The sequence below is a fragment of the Cardiocondyla obscurior genome, linkage group LG18 (assembly GCF_019399895.1).
Source record: "Cardiocondyla obscurior isolate alpha-2009 linkage group LG18, Cobs3.1, whole genome shotgun sequence".
NCBI lineage: Eukaryota > Metazoa > Arthropoda > Insecta > Hymenoptera > Formicidae > Cardiocondyla > Cardiocondyla obscurior.
Window position 1 is genome coordinate 693,226 of NC_091881.1, and position 23,918 is coordinate 717,143.

Sequence of the window (23,918 nt, forward strand, 5' to 3'; positions counted from 1 at the left end):
TCTTTCTTTCGTCTGAGGTGACTATTAAAGTCAGAGAAAACTCATAACGCGATACTTTCTGACAAATGTATACATCGTAAAGATGTCTCGAGTGTATAACGCAGTCGCCTCCAATGGCGCGCTAAAACTTTCGCGCATCGAACTCCTTCCACGGTGCAATTTCACAAAAAAAAAAAAAAATCACACGTCCATTTTTAAAGCAAGTACCGAAGAGTCACCCGTATCTCCTTAAATACTCCTCGTTGCCGTTAAACCATTTAGCCCTATCTTGTGTCAAACGTATTCTAATTCCTCGCACAATGTTGCACACGCACGCCCAATTACGCTAACGAAAAGCCAGCGTGTCTCGCTAGAGTTTTTTCTATCCACTCCTTCTTTCATTTCATTTCATCCTTACCCTTATCGCCCTTTCATCGCTCTCGTTCATGTCTCACGCACGTTCTCTCACACGAACATACATATCAATGGCTAGTCACTCTCGTCGCCTTATGAATCTAGAAGTCGAAGCCCAAGACTACCAATTCCTCGATTAATTCCATTTAGTATTGTGGCAAGATTCGGGCCTGGATTACAGCCCGAGCACCATGACGGGCACCGTGTATGCCGCGAGATGTCTTTTGCATTTCTTTTTTCTTTTTTTTTTTTTTTTTTTTTATTCCTGAGATTACGTCAATCCCCCCGTTTGTACGACGCGCGCCGCAACGGCCGGATCGGACGCCGGCCGAAGAGTCAACGAACTAAGGGTCGGCCGATCCGTGAATTTCAAACACCAGACGCTGCCGTCCCGAATGGACGGACGAAGATTCACGTCTCGGATACAAAGGGACCACTACGAACCTCCTGTGTTCTTTTATGCGTTTACTTTGCCCGCCGCGGGTTCGCGAGATCGCGCTGAGCGACGCGGAGCCGAAGGGCTCGCTGAGAAACATCTCGAAATAAAGTGCACTTCCAACGCTGTTGGTTTGCACGTGGGCACACACGGCACTGTACAGCTCCGTTTTGGAGCGGGTAAAAATTATGTTTCACTTTCTTCAGTCGGGGAAACGCCGCGCAGACGTCGGCATTTATTCCTGGCGATAATCACTCGAACGAGGGCCGTGAGCTTGAACAGTAGCGTTCGACAGTTCGTAACGAGTTTCAAGATCGAGAACGATTTCGTGAAGAGGATTTATTAACACGTGCATACGTGTTCACTTTCGCCTCAACGCGAGGGTGATCGCGCTCTCGTCTCGCGCGAGTTAACCGACAAACGCGCGGTAGCACGCTACTTGTTCCCGTACGAGAAGCGATAATCTCGTGAGAGGAACGAAATTCGCCTCGACAGTAACTGAGAAGAACGAGCCCACTCGCGTCGCGGGAAGTGTATCTCCGATAATAATCAAAGTTCAAAGGCGCTCCTCGGCTGCACTTGATCTCGATCAGGGCCGTCCTCTCGTTCCGCGCGCTCGTTCACGGTGAGCCGCGTCCTCCAACATCAAAGACCTTAAGAGACCGAGATCCCGCACCTTATCACACGGAGATCTCTTGAATCTGTACACGTTTCTTCGCACTACCGGGTGTCCCGGGCTGTCGCAGAATCCCAGGGCACGTGAGACCAACGTTGGGCGCCGGGGCCTTAGGCGGCGGCGGCGGCTCCGGCAGCTCCTCGTTATCGTCCTCGCTGTCGTGGTGAAGGCCGCTGATGTCGTTGTGAACGTCGTCCATCTGAGCAATAGTAGCGTCCACGCAAGGCGACGGCGTGCGAGTCCGCTGGATGCACGGATTCTTGCTGTAGGACGGCGGCTCCAGGATTCGTTTGCCGCCGCCGGGCGGCGGCGAGCACTGAAACTCCTGCAGCTGCAGCTCGAGCTCCTGCACGAGCTTCGCCTTGTGCGGTGGCATCATCGACGACGACGAGTCCATCAGGCTCATGGAAGACGGCAGTCGTTGCTTACCCGAGGTATCCAAGCCGGAGCACCCGGCCTCCAAAAATTCCTCCTTCTTTTTGTTGCTGAACCCGCCCGATAATCCGCCGCCGCTCGTGCTCCGGTCGCGCTGATGATAAATTCCCGCGAAGATCAGGATGTTCAGCAGCAGTAAAAACACACCTACCGCGATGGTAACCGTGAGGGCTGTGGTGTAACTCTGGTAGTGACTCGACGCGAGCTTGCGCAGGAGATTATTAGGACCCGGGCCGAGATTCGAGATCTGTAACGTTCGCGAGGTGGTAGGCGTGATGGTCGTCGCGACGGTCGCGTTCGGTGTGCACTCTGTGGTCGACAGCACGGTCATTATGGAGGAGGGTTCCGTGGGAGACGGCATGGGCAACGGGGGTGCTGCCAGAGGCACCGCCGTACTCTGCGGTCGCACTGGACCCTCGTAGAGGCCAGGGTTCTCCGCGAGATGATGATGCCGCATGTTGATCTCGTATCCCGGCCGATGCAGCTGCGGCAACAGATTCAACCAGAGGGACATCTTGTGGCCCCTGTAGTGCGAGCGCATCTCCGGGCTGTGAGCGGCTTCCAGGTACAGTTGGTTTATGGAATCGTACGAGTCCCAGAACGGCGGGCTCATCGGCAAACCGTTCTCCAACGGCGTCGACAGGGGACTCGCACCATTCGGATCCCTAAAACAACGAGCGAGTCGCGACTCTTTGGCAAATGGGCGGAAATCTGCACTTTACGTTGCGTTACTATTTTATTTTATTGCATTGCTAAATGTAAAAAAATGTAAAAAAAAAAAAAAATCCAGAATAACATATAGTTGAATATAAAATATATTTTTTTACATAATTAATTGCAGCATTATTTATTTAAAATAATTATGTATATATTATTATATTTTTTCTGTCTGCAGCAAATTGTTTAAAGCTCTTGGAAACTGGAGGTTAAATTTCAATAAACGATCTTACGCGTCTATGTGAGAATTCGCCGGAAGCAAAATTTCGCTGTGAAAATCCGTCGTGTCGATGACAGACTAATCATCCAGATAGCCGGCGATCCGCAATTAGAGATGCCAAAATCACTTCGCGTCTTTGCCACTAACAAGTCTACTCTACTTCGAGATTGCGAGCTTTCGCTGAGCGCGTTAACGGCCTTTGCGGGAGTTTGGCTCCAAAATCCTCTCGCAGCTGTAACTTTACCCTTACTACCACCAGCAACCTTCAGACTCCCCTCACGGAGAGTAATCGAAGTGTATGAGATGCTTAAGTTCCAAAGAACTTTGAACCGGGTGAATTAACGAGAGAGGTTCACTTATCCGATTAACCCTTTCGCGCCCATGCGCCGGTTATTTCGCGTCGTGATGCCGTCGATTAATGCCGATCGCAATATTTTGTCTCAATACATTGTTAGTTAAGCGGCACACTTAACTTCCCGAGCAAATTAATTTATCGCGATGCTCGCAAAAAAAGAAAAAAAAAAAAGAAAAAAAAAAAATTATTCGTACAATTAAATTCGAAATATCCTTGGGAAGTGATACTTTTACGTTTGACCCCGGAGAGCTTGTCTTTGACGAACAGTCGGGCGTCACATTCGTCGCCGGGGGATGACGGCGAGAAGCGAGAGATAAAGCGACAAGGACTTACCCGCGCCTCACGAAGTTAGCCAGGTAATGCACGAGCAGCTTCGACAGATTCTCATCGGCGAGGGTGTAGTTGCCGAAGGCGGGCAGCGTGGACGTGACCTCGCCGCGCAGAAGAGGTATACCCAGGAGATACGGTACTTCCTCGCCCTTCTGGCTCGGCTGCTCGCCTGGCTGAAAGTGCAGGAAATAGCCGCGGCCCTCTGAGGCCGAATGCAGTAGAGCCAGTCTGAGGAGCGGCGCGGCGACCTGACCGTCTCCGAGGAGAGATAAGAGACCCTCGCAGATCGCCACGGGACTCTGCTCGCCCCGCTCCCAGTCGGTGTACTCGTTCCGCAGGGTCGAATAGATTTCATGCAAATGGTAGCGATAGGTGTTCCGGACGTAAGTGCGCAGTATACGGTCCCTCCTCGTCTCGTTCAGGCCATTCTGCAAGGCGCAGGAAGAATTTCGCCGGGTTTTACGACGCGGCAGTGCAACACTCGCGAACGCTCGCGCGTCTCGCTGCGCGCCTTGCGAATTTATCGCGCCGATTATTCGGAGCAATCCCCGGAAGATCTTACATGCACGATCAGACGACGTTACGTCCACGTATAGATTATTAATTCAGCCGTAATCGTAAAGCAAACGCGCGCTATTATAGCGCGACGGCTAGTGGCCGTGACCATCGGAGAGTCAATAATATCCGGAACGATTGGCGAGCGCAGGCCTGCGACGCAATCATGTAAAGCTCGTCAATTTGTCAAACTATATCCAATCGATGTCAATTACATATTATGCATGAAGTGCTCGGTCATTAATCAGAAAATTACTTCCGCTCTAATATGAATTTCTTCATAAAATCGATACAAAAATAAAAGCGTAACGTTAATAATAGCGACGGGGAGAAAAAACAGAGTAAAAAGTCCGAAGCATTTTTATTCTCTCAACAGAGACATTTTCTCGAAACGAAATTGCGATCTCGAACTCGGGAAAATTTTTTTTTTTTTTTTTTTTCTTTATCGGAAGTATACTCTTTCAGCTTTCAATAATTTTTTTTTTTTAATTAAAGATGAAAAAGAATGATGTAACTTTTTTTCCCGGATAATCATGAGTTCCACTTACTTGTAAATCCTCCTCGGTGAGATTTACCCAAGATTCCTCGGACGTCAAACCAAAGAGCAAATCACGGTCGCCGAAGTCCGCGAATTCTGCGCCGGGGCCGGGCACGATCGGCATTAGTCCCGAAGAAGAGGCAGTGGGCTGGAAATTCTAGATAAACAATTTTCTTTTTTATATTCGCAAGTAATTCGCGAAGCAAAGATTTATTTAAATTCTCAACTCTATTTTTTTTTTTTTTTTTAATTTATTAATTTCGACATTCGCGCATCGCTAGATAAATCTCTGCCAATCGAGCGCATCCCGTAGTCTCACACCAACGCCAGCCGATTTCTTTTTAACGTCGCGCGAAGCCGGCTCCGGCCGACGTATACTTTGCAGCGAAGACGACATGAGGAAAGGCTTGACTTCGCAATAAATCGCGATTGCGATAATGCACGCGCGTTCCATCCATCTCGCCCGAATTCGCGCTTAACGTCGCGATACGAGCGCGAGCACCGAGAGACACTATCAACGAATGAGTTAATGGAGCATGCACGAAGTAGCTATTACGATTCTCGGATCCGTCATCCGTCAGGCCGCCCGTTCAATTAGCAGATTCATCGTTTACCTGTCGTCCCGTTCGCTCTTGCGCAAAATCAATACGCCGCTCGGCCGTCGGCATCGGGCTAATATCCGTATGCAATTACAACATTCGCGGAGCTCCGTAATCGTCCCCGGATGAAACGCGTGTCGCGTTTTCACCCTCGCCCTCCCCCTATGTTTATTTAACACCTGCCGTTATATTTATTTACATCGCGGTGGATATTCCACGCGTAATCTGCGCTTAAACGGCGAGCGCGGTACCTGCAGCACGTGTGCGCATATACAATGGACGCGCGATACCCTCCGCGAGAAAACTGGGATGGTGTAAATGCAAATTTTATGAAAAATAGCTTAACGTCAAAAGCGGGCGGGCGCGCCGCGTTCCGAAAACGGCCAGATAACAGTGTCATATCAGCGTCGTTTGCACAACCCGAGCTGAAGTGCGCCGGCCGCGATACGCGCAATGATTTCCGTCGTGATCAACATTAATTTCGATTCAAGTGGCAATCCAGCCCTTTCTTTGCCACGAAATTCGAAGCCGCGTAACGGGCAAGCACAATCGACTGAGCCGCGATTAAGATTAATTAACGGCGGCGTTATAGCTAACGGTGCAGTAAAACTGAGGCAATCGGGCGGAGCGGATCGTAAAGCGAATAGAAACGGCGCGTCGCCGTTCTCCAGTCCCGAGATTATTGATTATCGGTGGGTGGACCGAATCGTCTCACCTGATTGACCGTCGGCGGCAGAACGGCTCCGTCGATGAAGGGCGCGAACCCGGAAGTGAACCTCGGCGGGTCCAGCTGCACCGCCAGTAGCTCCTCCACGCTCCTCAGACGAAGGCACGGTGCGATGTCGTCGGCCTCGACGTCACCGGGGCATCCGGTCTGCTCGGTGACGAGGCGCTTAACCGCCAGCGGATCGCGCTGCACCGCCCAGGGCGAAAGGGCTGAACCGCCGAGCAAAATCACTCTCCCGATCAGCTCTAAAATATTCGGAATACATTCTCGTTAATTACAATGCAGCTAATAAAATGTGCAGAATGTCCGATAAATCTGTAATTATTCCAGGGGTAGTAATAATCCCCGGCAGCAGTTTCATTAACCGAAAGCCCGGTCTTCTCCCAAACAGAAAATCAGTCCCTTATCCGTTCCGCGTTGGTTGGAGCCCACCCTCGTTTAAATTTTATTTCCTCCGGCCTTTCCCTTCTTACTGAAGAGCGCTCGGCCAGCGCTGTATCGAGTGCGTCAATAAATCAACTTCAATTAGCTCGTTTCTCTGCAGACGGATCAGTGTTATCAATCAGCGTTAAATGTAATTAAATTAATTTCCTTCCTTCGCAAGTGGAATTATAATTTGCAGGAGTAGTGTAGCTTAATTAACGTAAGTTTTCCCGCCGTGGAAATAAACGGGACTCCTCATCGCTCCTACGCCATCGATTCTTTTTTTTTTCTCTCGAAGGCGATGTAAAATAAAAACAGAAAAGTAACGTGGACCATAAAACAAACCGCGTCTCCGATAAATAAACAAAACAAGGCGTGCTGACGTTGTCAAAAAAAAAAACAAAAAATCAAAAAAAAAGAAAGATAAAAAAAAAAGAGGAAACTCAAACAGATTCGCGGCTCGCTTTTCCATCGGTCTCCACGCGAAATGGACGCGGCGAGATGCAGCCGACAGCACGTTAACCGGCCGTCACGACCGCGGGCGCGAACGATCGGCCGCAAGCCGCAAAACGATTAAACGCCTTACCTTTTGCCATAGGGGAGACGGCTAAAAAATTGGCGAGGGCCGCCCCGGTGCCGTGGCCCAGCAGCGCCAGTCGTTCAGGATCACCTCCGAAAGCCCCGAGATTCTCGCGCAGCCAGTGAAGCCCCGCCACCAGATCCATCAATCCGTAATTGCCCTGCGCGCTCCCTTTCGAGCCGGTCTTCAGGAAACCTGCCGTTTCAACGTGACCGAATTAATAGAAAGGCCGTGCCTCATTTACGCCCGGCCGAACGAGATCGACCGGCCGGGCATTCGAATATTCGACCTCGCCTAATTCTCTGAGAGCGACACCGAGCGCCCGGACTTTTCTTACTTCGAAAACGAGAAGCGGAACTTGCCGCCGTGAAAGGGCGCGAACTTACTCGGGAGATCCGTATCCGGGAGCACGAGTCTTCCTCCCGGGATGGTTTTCTTCTTCCGCAAACCGGACGATCAAAACTCTGTTATGTTAATCGCAAACTTTCGCCAAACTCGACGCGCTCACTTTTAGTATCCGCTTCGCAGCCGAAAGGCACGTCGGAGTTAATTAATTATCGCTAAGTTGGTTATCGTCGCGGGCGTGGGAAGGAAGCCGGGATAGCCGCACGCGTGCGTGTACAAACGTTTCGCTATTGTAACTGCGGGACAAAGAAAGAGAGGAACAGCCAGCTGAACTCGTAGAATAAACCGGATTAAAATTAAATATTTGCTCGTCGGTACTCAATCCCGCCCGCTTCAATTTGCTGTACCGACTCCACCTACGGGCTTGTCACTTTACCTCGCCATCTGCCTGCGAGGAGAGTTTTCCATTTCAATCCGATTCGCCTTTTAATCACATTCGGGTATATCTGCCGGAGCTCTAATTACGTTCGCATTTAGCGCAAAAAAAAAAAAAAATAAATATCACGTCATACAGAGTAATGACTCGCGAGAGTGATATAAAATAAATGTTTTCGCTGCCGTTTAGCGCTGGGGAGAAATAACATTTCCTTCGCACAAAACGCGGGGGTAAATGTTTCCTCGACAATTATCATATTTGTACGCATTTTCACTTTCCCTCGTCGAGATTCATCTTGTTTAAGTGTAAAGAGCGCGGCGATATGCGAAGCGACGAAAAATACGCTTGATATTATTTAACGTGACGTCCAATTAAAGGTTTATTTATGCCGTAAGTGGCGTGAAAATCGTAAATGGGCGCGAAACCGATGAAAGAGCACCGGTAATAAGTGAAGTAACGGGGGGATGGGGGTGGGAAAAAAGACAGAAAAGAATCGAATCGGCCGGCCGTGCGGTATTGGATAACGCCGCGAGCATTGTTTCGTTTCAACGATGAACAAAACGCACGCGGTACTGCAGCGTACCGACAAAGGAAAGCGCCAAACCAGCTCCCGGTTTGGTGAAAATACGGCGTATCGATATCGAAAATTGTTCCGCCGGCTGCCCTGGGCCTCTCCTTCATGAATGGGAGATACGATGCTGTAAACACGGACGCACACCCTCCGAATAATGGGCTGTTTATCGTTTTATCAATTTGTGATTAGAAGCCGGACCTTCAGAGGGAACGGAAAACGCGGAAAAAATAACCACGGATCGCATTGTGACGGGCGATAATAAAGCGTGAAGCCGCGGAATAATACTTTTTTAATTAACGCAAAATTGCGGTCTTATCTTCACCGAGTGATCGATGCCGAGATAAAATTCATTTCACGAGTCAGTCGAATAAAAAGAAAAAAAAAAAAATGTGATTTATCCGGGGAGTGGCGCAAATTCGCGGGTAGCGGGGGCCGATCCGTTCGCCGGCTCCTCGCATTACGCGAGTATCGATTACACTTCACGCAGCCGTTCCCGCAGTGCTCCAGTTTAAATTATGCGCACGATATTTAGCAGATGCCCGACCGAGAGCCGTTCGTCGCACCTCAAACGAGCGCGAAAAAATCCGCTCGCGCAAAAACACCCTTAGCCTTACGCGTCCCCTTCTTCGTCCTCATTAAACTCCCTTTGTTTCTTTCCCCCTTTGTTCCCGCGCTTTTAATTTTGGCACATGCACACGCGACCACCCTTCTCTCTCTCTCTCTCTGTCTCTTTTTTTTTTTCCTCTCAAACACGCATCCCGGTCTCGCACTCCTGTCCCGTTACCTATATCCGAGTTGACGTCGTGTTTTTAAAGAGTCTCAACTATCGCAGAAGTAACAACCCCCGCAGGAGAGTTTCCATATATATAACTGCGCGGAAAAGTAATCTGGCGAGATCTCGGCAAACTTTTCCTCCTAGCTGCCACGAATAATGAGATCATTTCTTTAACTCTGTCGAAAGAACAAAAGAGCTAGTCGCGCCGTGTAATAAACAAAGCGCGGTAAACTCGGCGTACTTTATAATGCGGAAACTTTCTATCAACTCCCCGCGCACGAAATAGTAATGCGACCGCCCGATTATCGCATTGTCCGCCGCCGTGCTCGAGACAATAATTTCTTGGGCGCAGCGTGCGCGTTTATTGGGTATTGATCGAGGTGTCAAATTGTCAGTCAGCCGACAAACGCTTTGTTACCCAAGAAAATAATTGCTCCAGTCGATTTTTCCCAGCAAAACACAGTCGGGTTGTAAATTATTTTATTTTTTCGTCATTAGCGCTGTCGCGGAAACACGTTTTTATTAAAAAACAAATATTAAAAAAAAAATTAAGAGAACATTTCTTCGGTAAATTTGTTTATTTGAAGACAACGCGAAACGAGTAAGGATTCCTTTAAAAATGGGCTTTGCTTTGTCTTCCTGCAAACGATCGCGACGTACGCTCGTGCAGTCGAATAAAATAATTGCGAACGGCTGCAAGGCGTGTCTTGCATCGCGATGCGACGGTCTGTTTCATCGAGTAAGTATTGCCAGCTTACCCAGCACGCCAAGACGAAAATTGATGGAGACGACAATAAGGCGTCCGTGAGCGGCCAGGGCGGTTCCGTCGAATGAATTTCCGGCTCCCCACGAATAGGAATCGCCGTGAATAAGGAGAAGAGCCGGCAGCGAGTCCGCAATGCTACCTGCAACATTAGAGAACATTCTACCACGGTATCTCTCTGCAAGCACAAAGCGCACGATGCATGCGCGAATAAAATACAATATTACGCAGATAACATATTCCACGACACTATCGCATCGATTCATAATCACTTAATTACGTCTCGTTATCGCACTGTTCAAGTGTTTTATAAATACACTCCGTTTAAAGATTAATTGTTGATTAAATGTGTAATGATTTTCAGCACGTATGGAGCTCTGCTACTTGCGTGAGACATGCTCTCAACCTTCGGCGAAGGAATGCAGTAGTAACGCAGAACGAGGCCATGGGCCGACCGGCCGACGGCCTTTGTTTTATATATCTCGCCTGTACTTAAATAAATTAAGTAAATTAACGCGTTGTAAAAAAAGATTAAATAATTATTTGTACTTTACGTTATCAATCTAAAAAAAAAAAAAGAATATATTTAATGCCAAAAGAAAAACTTTAATTACAGTTAAAGGAACGAAAGCCATTGCCATGTAAGATATGCACGTACATTCGTGGTTCGTAGGTGCGAAAAAATATTAAATGTTAAACAGTTCTTTTTTTTTTTTTTTTTTTTTTTTTACCTAGAAGAAGTAAGAGTAAATGACGCGCAGGTCGCGCGCTCTGTAATGTACGATAAATTATTAAAAAATAAATTGCACATAAAATATTTACTTATACATATTAAAAATAATTATAACGACGTGTATATATAGATATATATTTGTACGTAATATTTATAACTAATAAATAATTATGTAATATATTTGCAGACATATTAAATGCATAGGCAAAATGTCAATTCAATAAAGGGATTTCGCGTGTTGTAAATTACGAAGCGTTTAGCTCAACTTGAGCGAAAAATCTCGATTTATACGTAAATCTTGAAGGGGTGACTCTCCATAAAATCTGCATTTTACTCCCTCTTAACTCCTGCCGGAGTAATGCAGCTGTCTCTATCAATCGCGACGTCATATTCCCCGTAATGCGCAACGGCGATCGAAATATAATCATCCCGGGAACGAACTATCATGCCGAGCTAAGTGATGGCAAGGCGAGACACCTGTTGCGATCCTGATAGCGCACGCTAGACGACAGAAAGTTAAGTAGGTGAACGAGTAGGCGAACACGGGCTCGAGACACACCGTCCTCGTGATTCCGTGCGTACTTTTCCATTGGGAGCTTGCGAAAACCTACTTCTCTACCCGGCCGCCTGTTTGCGATCGTATCTCAAAACGTTTACGAGCGACACGGCACTTTTTATTGCTTCCTCAGTATCGACTCATCTTTGTCGTTCTTCACAGAAGTTCATAAATTATATATATATTTTTTTTCTTTTTTTTTTTTATTATTAAGAACGCAAAGTACCAATACACCGTCACTTTAGTTGTTCCCCAGGCTATTTATCATCGACGCGAGATTTGCCGGCGTTCTTTTAATCTTGATATTTATAAGCAACATGAAACTCGAACATTTAATTTTTTCTAAATGCTACTTAATTAACCCCTTTGTTAATTGACTCTAGTACAACGTGTTTCGCAGAGTTTTTTTTTTTAATTAAATGAGAATAAAGTATTCTTTGGATAGTTAAGATTTTTACCAAATTTTCACGCATTCGCCGGGCTATTTTACGTATTTACTTCTATCGGAAGAACTTTCAAGGAAATTATTTCCTTTTCGTCTTTTACATCGTTTTCAGAATGATAATGGTAGAAGTATAATCTTCCATCGCAAGCGATGGGTGAAATTCTGGTTCCGCACGTACGAAGCCCGCAGCGCCCGGGCCTCTGCATACGTTCCAACTCGGCGTGTAACACGATTATATAACATGCTGGAAAAGAGGGAGAAGCAGATACGGGGGACCAATAAATTCATAAGCAAGTTAGCGGAGATTCGGAAATGAGGGAGCTTTTTGAACGACCTGGCATATATCAGGCACTAAAGTTTGCACTTAATGCGAAAAGGTCGTTATCTCGAGGTCTTAACGAGAGCTCGCGTAGTCGTTACCGTAAACTAACAGCAATTTTAAAGGATTCCAACGTGTACTTACGATTAAAAAAAAAAAAACTCGAAGGTTACATACGTATAAAATAAAGATACGTAATATCGTCCAATAAAATTCAAATTGCTCTCAATTGAAGAGCAATTGATATTTTTTGCTTGCAATTAATCTCAAATGAAAAGAGAAATGTTTTTGCAATTCATGTACAAGTTAAAAAACGATTCAAATTTTTAAACCAGATGAAAAATAAACACCAGGCGGGCAAAAATCGAGGTTTCGAAAAATTCCATATGATATCTCCTACTTTATAAATTTTAATTTACGCTTTCATGAATTTTTAAAGTTATATTTATGTGCGTAGTTATACTTTTTTTTTTTTGTCACATGAGTATTGTAAAAGTTTTTTACAAACATATTCTTAATTATAATTATAATTATGCTTATTATATTTAAAAAGATATCGTAAAGTATTACAAAAAAATTTTTTTTAATGTATAATTTTAAAATATTTTTCTATATTACAAAAATTAAGTACAATTAATTTTTAATTATTTATATCATCAAGATATACGTCGTGCATATTTTTTTAAAAAAAAGCAAAAAAATATTCGGAGTCGGATTTCCTTAAATAAATACTTTCCCTAGGCAGCTTAAGTGCGCACAATTAAAAAAGCTTGATAAAGTGGAACGGTTAATTAAAATTTCCATCAGCTTCTCTAGATTCTGATTCCATTGTACGTCCACTGTCGATAACGATCGGTCTTCGATCGCGGTCCTTAAGTGCGAACAGATTAAAGAATCGATCGTAACGCGCATGTACATATGTCGACACTTGGAAAGTCCTCTTCATTATCGTGTCTCCTCTCGAGATTAATGTCGTGGCGGGCAGACGAGAAGAACGTCGATCCGATACGAAGCCACCTCACTCCCGCGGTGCTTGCAGATTCTCTCACGTGAATCAAATAATCGACTGCAATGCACTACGGAATTGAGGATGCAACGCATCCTTACACTTGCATTCCTTTACAGTAATCTCTTTCTCTTTCTTTCCCTGTCCCACCCTCTCTCTTACCCTTCCTCTCCCACGTTCTACTTCTTTCGTCGTCGCTTTATCTTGTCCTTCCAATATCTCGGATCCCTTCGGTCCGCTTCATTTCTTCTCGTATGCAGCATCGGCCTCGCCATTGTGCCGCCGAGGCACCCTGGTTTTCTCATCATTTTCCCAGATAAAAGTGCGCTTTATTCTTTCATTCTTCTTCACAGCGACGCGGATTCCTCACGCGAGGCACGCGGATACGCACAAAGCCAGGGGGATACGCGCCGCTCGATCGGCGAAACGACAGCCGGATGAACCCGCGGCAGCGTCCTCCCGCCGTGTTCCGAATATTATTTTTACGTGATCCGTATTCACCAACACCGTGGCGCGTTCCTCCGCGTATCGAAGTATATTGCCGCGGAGTATTGTATTAAATCCACCGGTGTCAAATTTTTCTCTGAGTGATCGCGTCACAAAGAAATAACGTTCACCGAGCAGTTGACGTTAATGAAAAAGATGATCGATACATGTACCACACGAAATTTAATAATTTTTCACATCATGATCATATTAAGCGAAATTCCGACGTTAATGGTACAAATAAAATGTACAATCACACATTCATTTTAATTAATTGCAGATCGTAGCTACTTTTTTTATTCGCTGATACGCCCCATAAATCTTATTTTTAATGCGCCTAAACGTTTGCCTTTTACTTCTTCTACGTTAAAAAAAAAAAAAAACCTGATTTGTAATTATTCACTTCAGCAATAAATTACAGATGTATGTACCTTACATGGCATTTTAAAAATTTCCGTTCCTTTAAATGTAATTTATATATACATTCATACATTAATTATATTAATTTATTTTGGTTAATTAGGTAAACTACAAATAATTAATTTAACCGACAAATACCGCAATGTATCCACGAGTTACAATCTCGTGGTACATCGAAGTTAATAATGGATGCAATATTCGGCGTGCAAATTCTTTTGCACGCACAGTGTACTAAATTGCGTATTGAGTCGGTAATTAAAAAAAAAAAAAAAGAAAAAAGGTTTTCTTGAACATTAACGTTATAAAAAAAATTCTGTTTTTACGTCTCCCTTTTAAAATAATAAAATAATTATAATAAATAAAATTTTTACTCTCGTATTAAATAAATTTATAATCGCAAACACGTTGAAATAGTCGTGAAGTCAACTTCTTCGTTCACCGCGTCTCCGTGAACGATATCATCCCGAGTTACGAATCGCCGTCTGTCGTTACATAATAATAAATGAGATATAACCGTGAGAATAATTTCGCGACGATGATCTAAAACGAAAGAGCTCTCAATCCGCCGGATAAACGACATGCTGCTGAAATAAGCACGAGCTCCGTGTGATATACGATGCACCGCGCATTCCATCTCGCGCTGTCTACGTGTTACTCGTAACTTCGCATGATTCGCTCATCATCCAACGCGAAACTTCTATTAGTTGTTTGCAAATTACACTTTTAATGCTGTAACGAAACTTTAGACGCGAACGCGAGGTCGGGATCGAGCCTCCCCGTCGCCGGGGATAGTTGGTTCCCCTGTTTACGTCGCGTACCAAGTTCGGGATGTACATACATATAATAATATTCTAGATTCCTAGTCCCGAGCGGCGTCATCGGTGCGATCGGAATTAAAATGCGTTTCGTTGAAGTTTCAATGTTGCAATCGTGTCTCAATAAAGCGTGTCAGCAACGCATTTCGCTCGCGGGCGCGGTCGCCGAAGGAGTCGAAACCTACCCGGGCTGAATTTTCCGCGACGATATCCGGAGACGGAGGATCGAGAACTAAGCTGCTTACGCGCGAGCAGCGACGATAGCGGCGATGATAGCGGCGACGGTGTTGCGCGCCCGTGCGCCGTCAGCGAGACAAGCGCGGGAGAAAAAGCGTTCGCTACCCGTAAAAAGTTGCAAGAGGATTCAACGCGCGATAGCGAAGGAAGCAACGGACGGCTCGTTCTCTTTAATCCGGCTGAAACGTCGGGTAGTTACGGCTTTTTATTCGACGGCATAATAGCGGCTCCTCTCTGCGAGCGAGATCCCATAGAACAAAAAGTGCGGGGAGGGGAAAAAAAATCGCGAGTGAATCTCGCGCCGTGGAGATTCTTCGGCGTCTCTGTCTCCCTATCTAGCCTCCCATACGTGCGCTATCTCCGATCCACGATCGCGCCTTGAAGATCCACGTAGCTCTCTCCCTCGCGCGCCTTCGCTTTTAATTAATCCGATACCCGCGTTATCTCGGGCAGCTGCATATTTTTCGCGTCGATTCACGTCCCCTCCCGGTTAATACGCGATGCACAAATCTTCCCCACGCGGAGAGAGATAGACGTTTTCTCTCCGGTGCACGCGTCATTCATGCGTTGTCTTAGCGAAAATTGGAATAGACATATTTATCTTGCAGCACCGCAAAGCCAAACTGTTTCAGGAGCTGAAACTGGGTCAGGTCCGCTGTACACACAGCGGGGAATATTACAGAATTCAACAAATCCGGATCGAAATCCCCATCTGAGAATTTATCGCGGGATGTATTCCCGCCGTTGATCTCTATATCTATCTATGATCCGTATATTGGTTCGCGTTTACACTTCATCTGAAAGTCCTCCCGCGCTGTATTCGCAATCAGAAAAGCGTCTCCGCGAGCCGATCGATCCGCTCTTTTGTTACGAACACCCGCTCCCGCTTCATCCCCACGCTCGGAGAAAAACGTAGTAGGGGAAAGAAGTAAAAAAAAAAAATAAATAAAAAAACGTTAGGAGCGTGGAGTAGTTTTCTTGCAAAGGAAAACCAGCATCGCGACAGCGCGAAATCGCGACTCTAGAAGGTTGCAGCGTCGAGCTCGCGCCCTACGAGGCCCACTTTTTTATTCCTTTTTTACTCCCTTTATTCCGCCCTTGCCCGACCGACGCGCGCCTTATCGAAGTAGCTCGCGACAACCTACCGGAAATCAGCGCCGGCGGAAACGAATTGTTCACAGCGCGCCCGCAATCTTTGCCTTGCGCTTCAATATTTGGAAGAGCGGAATGAAAGATATACACGTCACAGCAGACGGTGATCGTGATACCACGTAATATCGCGCATGGATCATTCATGAGGCAACCTAATACCGTCAGGCGAGTTCAAAGGTCTCGCTTTTTCTCTCTCTCTCTCTCTCTTTCTCCGCATCCTTTTCCTCCTCTGTATTTTTCATCAGCAAGAAACTTAAGCAAGCAATTAAGGTCAACACGTCTCTCGGTGCTGAAAAGTTCATCCAAATTCCGAATGCGGGCGATAGCACTTAGGTACCTCGCGATATGAGGAAAGGTAATAATTTCTGGATGGATAATTTTGCCTTCAAGGGAGCTCGTTACGCCTCGCGCTGCTCGGACTTTCGACCGAATTACGGGACGTCGTTTTGTACAATACAGCCGCGCGTCTCCAGCGGAGAGTCGCAGGATGAATCGTGATTCTAGAAATAGAAATCCGGAGCGGCTGAATAATTTCAGCGGAAACGAGATGTTATTTGCAAAAGTTTCTGCGGAATCTGTAAAGCTCGCGGATGCGCGGAAAATGAGGTAGATAAAAAAAAAAAAAAAATTCGCGGCCACGTATCTGCTTGTCGCACGGAATTATACGCGTGCGATGTCATTGTCACGTGTCATAACGCATTTCCAAACGCTTCGCTAATCAAATCATCGCGGAATGAAATTGTGCCCTTCTCTCTCTCCTCCCTTCCCTTGTTGGTGGTTAGCAACGCGCTTTAAAGTTAGCTAATCCCCCTAGAATTGAACGTTCCGAAATGGACCCTCGCGAAAAGATCACGAAACTTTGCATTGAAAGATACACTCCTTTATTCGCTCCGAAAAAGTTTCGGCTTATATTTCCGCGACGAATTTTGTATCGTACAATGGACCGTATGGCGCCTGAATTCCCGAAACAGTATGTCGCAAGGAGCTTCACGTGTTTTTCACATATTTTTCACGGGAATTTTGGTTAGGATTTCAAATACGAGCCCTTCACATCGAGAAAGTGGAAAATAAGTTTTACGAAATATATCTGAAACACTGCCGCGAACTTTTAACATTATTCTCCCGGCGATGCAAAGGAAAACATGCCGTAACGTTAATTTAAACATTTCTATGCCTTTTTCTTTTTTCTTTTTTTTTTTTTTTATTTTAACTTGCACGACTTTCTATTTTACATTTTAATCTATCTCATACGTCACGATAGGACTACTGTTTAATTACGTATTTCCTACCTTTCAAAAAGCTGCAAGGGAGTATATTATTTTCTACAAAACAAGAAGTAATCAGAAGCAGCGGTAAAATTTGCTGTTCGTTTTACTTTCGTTTTTTTTTTTAAATGAGCGACTTACCGTGAGGAGCTTTCGGCACGTAGAGGTTCAGATACAAGCAGTCTTCGCTCTGGTTGACCAGGACGGGCACCAGCCTCCTGAGGTAGGCCTGTCTCTGCCGCGGTAGGCTCTCGTCCGGTACCGGTGGCCGCTGCGGACAGACCGGCGGCATAGTATCGGCGAGTTTGATGCCGCGCCAGGGTGTTGGGGTGACCGGCGGCATGTAGCGCAACGCACCGAGCGGCGGCGTCGCGTACGGCACGCCGTAGTAAGTCTCAACGGCCGTGGACGATCTGGCCTCGATGCCCCGCAGCATCCCGTACCGGGTCTTGACCGTTCTCGTGCTGTACTTCTGAGTGCCGGCCAGCGCCTCGGTACCCGCCAGGCAACACTGAGCGCAGAGGAGCACCAGCAGAAAGACGCCTTTGGCGATGCCGTCGTCAGACTGGGTTTTGCGAAGGTCCCCGTTGTCCACAATATCCTTCGCACTTGGTCGTCGCTTTCGCTTATCTCCTTCGTCGTACCTTCTGTCGCACCTGCTTTCCTTCCGCTCTTCCCGCAACCAGCGTCGTTCGCCGAAAATTTCACTTGTTTGCCGACCCTCCAGCCTCTCGGGATTCTGACGGCGCAACGAGAGAGCATCTCGGTCTCGGTGAAGATCCTTGCGTCGCGTTCGACGGCGTATAATAACATCGAGTTGCGGAGAATACGATCGCCGGAGGACATGCTTAGCTGATGACCGCCAGTCAACGATGAGAGGGACGGTGTCGGGAGGCGAGAGGTCTTTCCTCTTCCTCTTCCTCGGCAAAGAGGAGGAGGACGTCCGCATCGCGTCACGCCGCCGCGGACTGGCCCCTGCGGGCCCCGCATCTGTGGGGCCCTCCTGCCTGTGGACGAGCCCTTTCCTCTTCCGATTTCCGCTTTTCCTTCCCGTTTGCCGCCGTCGCCTTCTCGCCTGTTTCTCGTCCTTCTGTCCTCGCCGCCGTCGACAATTTTTTGCGCCTGCTTTCCTGCACCTTCTTTCGCGTTTCCGCCGCCACTACTCTTATTCCGTCGTCACCGTCCACCCACTCCCACAGCTTCCGGTACGGCTTACCGCCACTTCCAGTCCCGCGCCCTCCAAGCGGCTCCTGCTCCCTGTCCGCCGTCTCGAATTCAGAATAGCGACTCGCTACTATCGCGCTTCTGCTGCTGATCGGCTCCGTGCAAACTCTCACTTCCATTCTCAGATGCGTACGTTGCCCGCGTAGACGCTGAGCTACCGATCTGGCGACCGGTCGTCGTTACCGCGCGCCGCACTCCGTTGACGATCGACCAGCTGCTCGGATCGTCGGCAGTGAACGAGCCTGACGAAATCATCGGCGCCCGGAGATGCGATAATCCGACTCGCCGCCCTCGGAGTCGCCGATATCTCAACGTCCTCGAAGCGCGTACATCCAACGGCGATTCCTCGGTCTCCGGGTCTCCGTCTCCCACCGGAAACCACCTGGTCTCACCACGCCGCACGCCGCCACACGCTGCAACAACGCATAAAGAGCACTTCGTTAACGCGGCTTCTCTAGAAATTAATTTCACGTCACGTCCGGCTAACTCGATCGCGGTCACACGTCGGTATAATAAACTTATTAACCTGAGAAAGATCACCCTCCCGTACGATTCGAAATTCCACGGAGCCCCCGAGCGGACAGATGTTTCTCTTGCTAACAAATGGCGCGAAAATTGTTACCGTCCGCCCGGCGAGCCGGAAAAATGTATGCTCGATATACTTTCAAGAAGACAATCATGCGTGAAGCGTGTGTGCCCCCAACGATGTGCCTTTCTCCGGGCCCTTCCCCCTGTCTCGAGGCAGGGAATCGATTCGGCGATTTTCAAAGATTCTTTGTTCTTCGTGTCTTAACAATTCCCGCTTCATTGATCGTTCTATTTTTAAGATATAACGTCTGAGCGACGTATGTATTCTTTAACAAGTAAATCTATATCTGATAGAGCGAAACGTCTAATTTTTAGCGTATTGATTTTCGCTCGGTTATTAGCGACACACAGTTTGAAACACGAGCTGACTTTGTTTTTTACGTATATACATATATATTCGCTATGTCTAACGCAATGAGAAATAAAGTAGATATTTTGCTTTTCAATCCGTGATAATATATATTTCCATATATTATTGCGGTGAAAACTGACCCCATTGTGGTAATAGCGCAAATTTGACCATTCCGATTGCGCATTAATATGCAGATGTATGCATCGACCCTTTGGATCGAATTTTCGTGAATTCAGCGACGGCGGACTTGAAATTTACGTTCGGTAAATCAGTAATTAATATACATTGAGGGAAGGTAATGAAAAATCGAAGCGCACGCGGCCGGCCACCCGACAAAATCTAATTAATTGCAATGACGATGTAGTTTGATTCGAATGAGTTGCTCAAGCTGTTCGAATAGCGCGAAATCCGATAGCATTCAACTGTGGCTATGCGAGAATTTGCAATTTACAACTTGAGGTAAACTACACACTCCCCGCCCGCCCCCCCCCCTTTTGTGCATTCGACATTACGGCTTCGGTACATTGCAACCCCTTCGCCCGGAGAGATGAAGAGAGGGGGTGGAGTCCGGCGTTTAAATTATCACGAAGTTTCGACCGCGCTCTTCCGTTACAATGCCCTTTTTCTGAACGCGAGGGGAAATATTTTCCGCGAGGTCCCGCCTACGTGGCGAAACGACGTAATAGTCCCGCACTTCGTCGTGCGCGCAATTGCTAAGACAAGCCATATTAACGCCGACATTTTCTTGCGCCCGGCGCATTTATTTTTCTGAAACTTGAGGCGAGCACGCCGAAGCGAGAACCATCTGCTTTCTCGACGGTGACGAATAGGTGCTGCTATATATAACGGCGAGGAACAAACGAGAGGTAAATGCAATCAGCGTGGATTAAAACTGAAGATGCTAATTATTTACACTCCCTTCGCCCTATAACACCCATTTGGCCTTTCATCAGTTTAATGATATGCCGGCCGCCCGCGGAATTAATATAAATCACGGCCGGTGTAATATTTTCTGGTGTTATTTGTAAATGCTATTCATGCTCGTGAAAGAAACTTCAGAATTATGAAAAGCAAAGTTCACTTGGATGTAAATGGCGCGGCGCGTAAATGGTTATTTGAAAGTTCAAATGCTAATTATATATTATATCTGTGATTTCAATGTTAAACAAAACCTGATTAATTCAATGCCTTTTTGACGCAGTTACTTCGCGGGTTAATTTGCAGCTAGTATAAATTTTTTTTATTTTTATTTTTTTTTTCTTCTTCTTTTCCCTCCCTCGCACTTTCGTTATTCAAAGCGGACTGCATGGCCGGGGCGGCTATTCCCGATTCACGAGTTAGTCTGACTTGTCTCCTAAGTACTTTGCAGATCGGATTCCCCGGGGGTCTTTCGTCGACCGAGCCGCGCGATGCCGACGCAAACTCGCAAGTTCGAAAAGAGGAGCAAACTATCGGCGGATTATGTTCCAATTCCACGGCGTTCGAGCGAACAAGCAAAAACGGAATGCCGATGCCGAATCATAAGCGCGACAATCTGGTGGGCGAAATTAAATTCCAGAGCTCGCGCTAATTGCGAGAGCGAGTGGCAATGGCCAGGCGATTAATAATTCACAGACGAGAACGATAAGTTCGAAGTTTCCGGATTTACGGAGAAGAATCCGTGGGGAATTATCGAGGCGGCAACGACAATGTGATAGGGTGAAGAGGGAAGAGGGGACGGATCTCTCGCGAAAAACGCCGATATATTATCGCGGAAATTGCGCGAGTGCCGGCGTGACATTTTTGCACGGATCAACGAGAGCGCATCCTGCAAGAAATGGATGAGTCAAAGAGAATTGATGGCGATCCATTTTACAAAATTACGAGCCCCCCAATCTTCGAAATTGAGGATTAACTTCACTATCGTGACTGCATCTCTCAATTCTTTCCTGTATATCACTCCGTATCTTTATATAACGATTTTAATATGACCGAAAATTTATATATTACAAAAAAAAAAGAAACAAGTTTAAAAAATTAATTTCTTTAAAATGTAATCTTGCCTCTAAAACTGTAGATAATTAATTAAATTATTTAAATTTTTGCATATGATAATAATATTTATTAATCTTTGAAACGTAGTCAATAAAATCTGGAAACATTAGAAATTACTATCTATCTTTTGCGGTAAGAATTAATTATAGTTTGTGACGCAGCTATCATGTTGCTGATAAACTTTGCTCTTTTCTGCAATATATCTGTATGCGATAAACTCAAATATGTATTGATCAAAAACGATACGTGAATTTTTTGAAATCTCGAAACTAACATCGATACCATATATTTAAAATTTGCTAAAAAATTGTAAAAGTAAAATTCTGAAAGAATAATTGAATGGTCATTTACCTAAAATATATTCTTACTAAATCAACGTCGTCAAACTTTTTTTCTTAGAGCAGTATTTTTATATTTCCATTTATGGGATAATCTTTTAAAAAAAAATGGAGAACGCACCGAGAAACATCCAATTCCTTATCTAGGGAATATCTTCTCATATCACATAGCGCAGAATGATTCACTCGACGATACTCTCGGTCGGATAACTTTCGCATTGGTCCAAGTAATTTCGATTCTACCGCTCTGGCACTACACGCACCAACACGCAACGCGTCGCTTCATTCAACGCGGCTGGCATCACGTTAAAAGTCCGGGGCTGACGTCTCGAGAACGGCACCAATTACTACTGATCCGAGCCGCGGTCCAGATTGCCTGGAGCGTCGTTAGACCGCGATAAAGCGGGAGCTAGATGTTTAATCGCCTCAGGTCGACATATTCTCTTCCGCCTGAGCGCCTTCTCGCCAGCTGTTGAATCGCGACGCGGCACGCGGACGACCGCAAGCGATCTGCATGAGCAAGCGAGATTGCCGCGAACCAACAAACCAAGCCGACCGACCGCCGAATCCACAGCCAACAACCCCCAGGACGACCCGCACCCTCCGTGCGCGCGATCGACTGTCTGTCCCGGGAACTACTAACGCGCCGAGGGCCAGCAGCCGTGCGACCTCCGCGGAGGTGGCGGTGCTGGTGCCTGCTGCTCTTGCCGCTGGTGGTGGCGACGGCGGCAGTGGTGGTGGTGGTGGTGGTGGAGGATGGTCCGGCACTCGAGGAAGCCGGGACAGCCACGGCGCCGACGCCTGGTTTGATTCCGACCAGCGGCCCGGTCGATAGCACCACGGCAACCCCCGGGTCGTTCCGGCTTTCCTCTCCCTTTCTCTCTCTCTTTCTCTCTCACTCTCTTTCTCTATTTCTCCTCATCCCGTTTTCTCTCTCGCTTACAGCCTCTTGCAACCCCTCGCGCCGCCTCTGCCACCCCCACGTCGAAAACCTTCCATCCTGCTTCTTCCTCGCTGCACGCGCAGCATCTTTTCTCTGGCCGCCGCCGGCTCGTGCTCCATATCCTCGCGGCTGCCGCCGCCGTCGCTGCGCCTTCGGCACCCACCACATTTCACATACGCCACCCTTCGCTCCCGCTTGTCCTTCTTCACATACGGGAACGAGAAGCGCACGAGCGAGAGCTGCCTGAAGAGGCTGCTCGGTGTGCGAAACGAATTCTCTTTCTCTCTTACTTTCTCTCTTTTTTCCCCCCTCTCGCTTACTCCCTACGCCTTTCGTCTTTCCGTTCCGCAACGACGAGGCTGCCGGAGGCAGACGTCACCCACGCGAAGCGCCTCGCGAAATAAGCAGCTGGCGTTTGTGCGGCTGTGTTTCCGCCAGAATGGTATCGTCGATCGTCGAACTAATTCCTCGGCGTGCACAGTCAGATGAACCCGTCGGTTCTCCGAGATGCAGATTCCGGCACGTGTAAAAGGAAAACTAATAACCGACGTATATCGCGCGAAAAAGTATTTCTTGCGCGGAAAAAGAAAAAAAAACTAGGGAAAAAAATATTTTTATTTCTTTCGCGGACGTTCTCTGTGGATTCAATAAGAGTTATCGCGGTGCTGCGTTGTATTTATGGTTACAGCATGTTTTCGTGCTACCGGAGCTTCGGAGTTAATACGCGAAATCGGTCATTTCGCGATCCACGTTCGCCCACGTGTTTCTTTTTTTATTTTTTTTTTACTTTTACCGAATGTTTTCTTTTTTTTTTTTTTTTTTTGCATGCATTAAGCGCGAGACCTAGATTTTTCGCGCTTTAATTAATTTCGGCGGCGGGCATATTAATGAGAAGAGGAGAATAAATTTTTCATTAAAGCACCGAGCTTGCAGCAGTCTATTTAAGAAAGTACAAGCTCGTGGCGCTTAATATTGTATAGATCCCTCCGTCGGGCTAACACCTGGAACTCTTTCTTTAACACCCTCGATCATTTTAAAACTTAAATTGTTCATATCTGTTCTGTACTTTCTGAGAAATTGGGTGCCGCGCTCCGAGAAGTACGGAACGAGCGGGCGAGCCATTAGCGA

At 46.7% G+C, this 23,918-nt stretch overlaps 1 protein-coding gene across 1 annotated transcript; it reads right to left on the bottom strand.

Moving 5' to 3' along the window:
* Positions 1-626: 626 nt before the first annotated feature.
* LOC139109852 (neuroligin-1) lies at positions 627-22,510 on the bottom strand. The gene is made up of 8 exons (XM_070669235.1): positions 21,969-22,510; positions 17,453-18,948; positions 9,873-10,019; positions 6,991-7,179; positions 5,970-6,226; positions 4,666-4,812; positions 3,566-3,990; positions 627-2,605 (listed from the first exon to the last, which is right to left on the bottom strand). Exons 2-8 carry the CDS (start codon positions 18,258-18,260, stop codon positions 1,510-1,512), a joined length of 3,069 nt encoding a protein of 1,022 aa, XP_070525336.1. The 5' UTR covers positions 18,261-18,948; positions 21,969-22,510; the 3' UTR covers positions 627-1,509.
* Positions 22,511-23,918: the final 1,408 nt, after the last annotated feature.

Bases quoted from the DNA above. Each gene is read 5' to 3' on its own strand.
- LOC139109852 (XM_070669235.1), bottom strand. From the start codon at position 18,260: ATGCGGACGTCCTCCTCCTCTTTGCCGAGGAAGAGGAAGAGGAAAGAC. The intron at 10,020-17,452 runs GTAAGTCGCTCA...CTAATGTTGCAG, and splicing joins CGTGCCGAAAGCTCCTCACG to GTAGCATTGCGGACTCGCTG. The intron at 7,180-9,872 runs GTAAGCTGGCAA...TTGAAACGGCAG, and splicing joins TTTTCGTCTTGGCGTGCTGG to GTTTCCTGAAGACCGGCTCG.